We start from the raw sequence: 3,534 nt of genomic DNA, 5'->3' as shown, positions 1-3,534 counted from the left end.
GATGAGTACAAGAATGAAGACAATGTTCTAAAATTGATTGTGGTGATGACTGTACACTCTTCTTGATGCGACTGAACTACTGAATTGTATGATATGTGAATAATATACACACAAAAACGGTTTAAAAAAATAACTGAGACCTTCACCAAGAAAGAGTGTACCAGAGCTAGTAGACATGTGAATATATACAACATTGAATGTTTTCATCTTAATATCTTCACAAAACATAAAAACAGTTCAAGCAAAACAAAGTATTACACTGTGTTTTATAAATGATAATCTACATAGTTGTAATACTTAAGACAATCACAAAGGACCAAGGTGGGGGAAATGGACCCATCTCATTGCCCAGTGATTACAGCTTGTCTGAAATGGTAAGATGTCTAAGTAGACTGTAAAAAGTTAAGACAGCGAGGACCCGCACTGCGCTGAGGTGTTCCTCTACTAAACTGCATTGCCGCTGTGTCCCCAAATCGGGGCATCGGCAAGAACGGAACCCTACCCTGGCCCATGCTCAGGAATGAATTCCAGGATTTCCAGAGAATGACCACGCCCACTAACTCTTCAGTAGAAGGTAAACAGAATTTGGTGATGATGGGTAGGAAGACCTGGTTCTCCAGTCCTGAGAAGAATAGGCCTTTGAAAGACAGAATTAATTTTAGTTCTCAGTAGAGAACTCAAGGAAACCCCACAAGGAGCTCATTTTCTTGCCAAAAGTCTGGATGGTGCCTTAAAACTCATTGAGCAACCAGAATTAGGAAATAAAGTTGACATGGTTTGGATCATAGGAGGCAGTTCTGTTTACAAGGAAGCCATGGACCAACCAGGTCATGTTAGACTGTTCTTGACAAGGATCCTGCAGGAATTTGAAAGTGACGCATTTTTCCCTGAAATTGATTTAGAAAAATACAAACTTCTCCCAGAATTCCCAGGTGTTCTTCCTGATGTCCAGGAAGAAAAAGGTATTAAGTACAAATTTGAAGTATATGAAAAGAATGACGGATAGGAAGGCATTTCTCATTTACGTCAAGTTGCTCTCAAAAGAATTAAGTATTTTAGCATCAGGAAAAGAGACTTTGTTGGCTTCAGATCTGTGGATAATTACTTATCAGCAGTGATTTTTATTTTTTAATTTTGTTTTTCCTTCATTAGTCCTAAGTAGACTATATCACATACCACTTGTGAAACATTTCTTACTCTAACTATATAAATCCCTTATGGTCCAGGGTTGGGTCTACACCTGCCCACACTAACATACTGCCCAGACCGCCGTGTGTGAGAGCCCCTGACTGCGTGAGTTGAAAGGAGGGCCCAGAGATGGGAGCTAGACAGAAGAAACAGTGTGGTGCAAATCCGTGACACACAGCACAACTGCAGTTCCTAATTCAGATGAAAATGTTATCAAAGGCTATACATTATTCTGAGTATGTCAGATTTCTGATAAATTCTGTTCCCTCAGAGCAGGGGATCAGTGAGCTGAGAACTCTGGTTATTCAGTAAAGATGGTGCGAGGTGGGTAAAAGACTAACTTTTTGATTTGTTAAAAGTGAAGAAAAGGTCTGAGACCTTTTAAAGTATTGTTTCCACTCTTCAGTGAAATTCCATGGGATATTGCAATGGAGAGTGCTCTATTTAAAGAAATCTAATAGCAAGCATAGTGACAAAAATTAAAAGTTCAAAAATATAACAAATTACAAATAAATATTCCTAGAAACCCAAATTAGTGAATTAGAAAATATACTTCACAAAATTAAGTATTGAGAACATATCTTTTATCTATGATGTTGGCAGAGTTTATTATAGTATACAAAGAATTTTCTGTATTGTAAGTTACAACCATTTCAAAGTACAAAATTAATAATAGCAATTAAAATTCAGGATGTTCTAGTTTTACACCCAGAAATTTTACTTCTAGAAATTAATTCTGAACAAACTGGCATTACAAACCACACCAAAACAATGGTGCCTTGAATATAACCAGAAGTACTGCTGTCTGGAGTTTCTGGAGCTGAACACTCAACTAATCAGTAAATAGAAATTGATATATATTAAAAAAAAAAAATGGTTAAGACAGCATGGTCTAAAACAATGAGACGACAGAGGCCGGGAAACGACCTCAATGAAAACCACCACGCCAGAACGAGAGTACTGTCCACTACAGAGCACACACCCAGGTCCCGCAACAGGCTATGCAGAACTGGCTGAATGGGAGCCTACACTACTTGTTCATCTTCCCTGAAAACACAATAACATTTTATTTTAAAAATAAAGAGCAGAAACAAAGAATTAAACAGGCGTCCTCAAACCAACTATACCAATATGGATACGAAATATAAATGTACAAAACACTCCAATTGAAAGGTCAGACTGGATAACAAAGGAGGACCCAACCAAATGTTTTCTATAAAAGGTGCACTTTAAATATCAATATACAGATAAAAGGAGTAAGTTATAGCCTACAAACAGTATGGCTGAGAAAGCTGACTGGTTTTAGGAGGATACGTCAAAAACATTTCTACCAGTGTTCAGTTCACACCTGGACACATGTGTTGAAACGTGTCTCCACAATCAGCAGGTGGCTGCACACAGGTGCTCTCAGCAATCCGTCTGCCTCGGTCTCCTTAGCGGAGCCCTGCTGGTGTAACGGTTCAGCACTGGAAACTGCCAGCCATTCTAAGGGCGAAACATGAAGCTTTCTGCTCCTGTAAACAGTTACAGTTTGGGGACCCACAAGGACGGTACTATCCTGGTCTAAAGGTCCCTCTAAGCTAGAATCGAATCCATGGCTGCAAGTTCGGTTTTGGTCTTGGTTAGTCTCCTTACTTGGTTAGTCTTTAAAACCAACAACCAGTCAGCCAGGGGGTTCCGAGGGGACCTGCTGAGCCACTTCAATTCCAGGCCCTGGGTACTTCAGAAGCCATGGCAACTGAATTGTGAGATTCCAAATGGAAAATCTCGATCCATTGTCCCTACAGACACACGATTATCATGGAGGCTTATGAAGATGAAGTTTCAAGAAAATTGAAAACTGCATTGATGAGGAAAAGTTGTGCTAAGGAATTTTCCACCCCATCATGATAATGCACCTCTTCATTCTTTGTGGGCATCAAAGGCTGCCTTCCCTCCACCGCCGCAGCTCCAGTAACATTAAGAACAAACACAAGCCGAGTCCCTCAAGGATACCCAAACTACCATTTGACATGGTATGCATCGAAAATTGCAGTTCTTTGGGGGAGGGCTCAGAGAGGTGGGAACACCACTTTCAGTAAGTGTATAGGTCTAGTTGGAGACCACGCCAAGAAACAATAGCATCATATTTTAATATTTGATTTAATAAGTTTCTATGATTTTATAACAATAAATTTGGCTTACCCCATACTCGTGGTAAATAAAGCCCCAAAAGGAAAAAGAGAGGGATGGTACAGCAAGGGGAGGAGAGCAATTCAGTCCCTGGAGGGTACCAAACATAGATTATGGGGCCAGGGCATGGCTTCCCATCAGACTCGTAAAGGTCAACAAACACCTTCAACTACT

The 3,534-nt window shown here is 40.0% G+C and overlaps 2 protein-coding genes across 5 annotated transcripts in view; one reads left to right on the top strand and one right to left on the bottom strand.

Annotated features, from left to right (window-relative positions):
• LOC101646628 (dihydrofolate reductase-like) overlaps nt 1-1,006 on the top strand; it is a 38,190-nt gene extending 37,184 nt beyond the window's left edge. Inside the window, 2 exon segments of the mRNA XM_045286585.1 lie at nt 434-657; nt 659-1,006. Of these exon segments, the coding sequence (XP_045142520.1) occupies nt 434-657; nt 659-1,006 (572 nt within the window).
• Nucleotides 1-3,534, bottom strand: part of STAU2 (staufen double-stranded RNA binding protein 2) — a 316,631-nt gene that overhangs the window by 138,042 nt on the left and 175,055 nt on the right. The gene's annotated exons all lie outside the window — the stretch shown is intronic.

This window comes from Echinops telfairi, unplaced genomic scaffold, assembly GCF_000313985.2.
Source record: "Echinops telfairi isolate 266 unplaced genomic scaffold, ASM31398v2 ScPeMD7_1;HRSCAF=3_0, whole genome shotgun sequence".
Lineage (NCBI taxonomy): Eukaryota > Metazoa > Chordata > Mammalia > Afrosoricida > Tenrecidae > Echinops > Echinops telfairi.
This window is presented reverse-complemented; position numbering and strand designations above follow the sequence as displayed.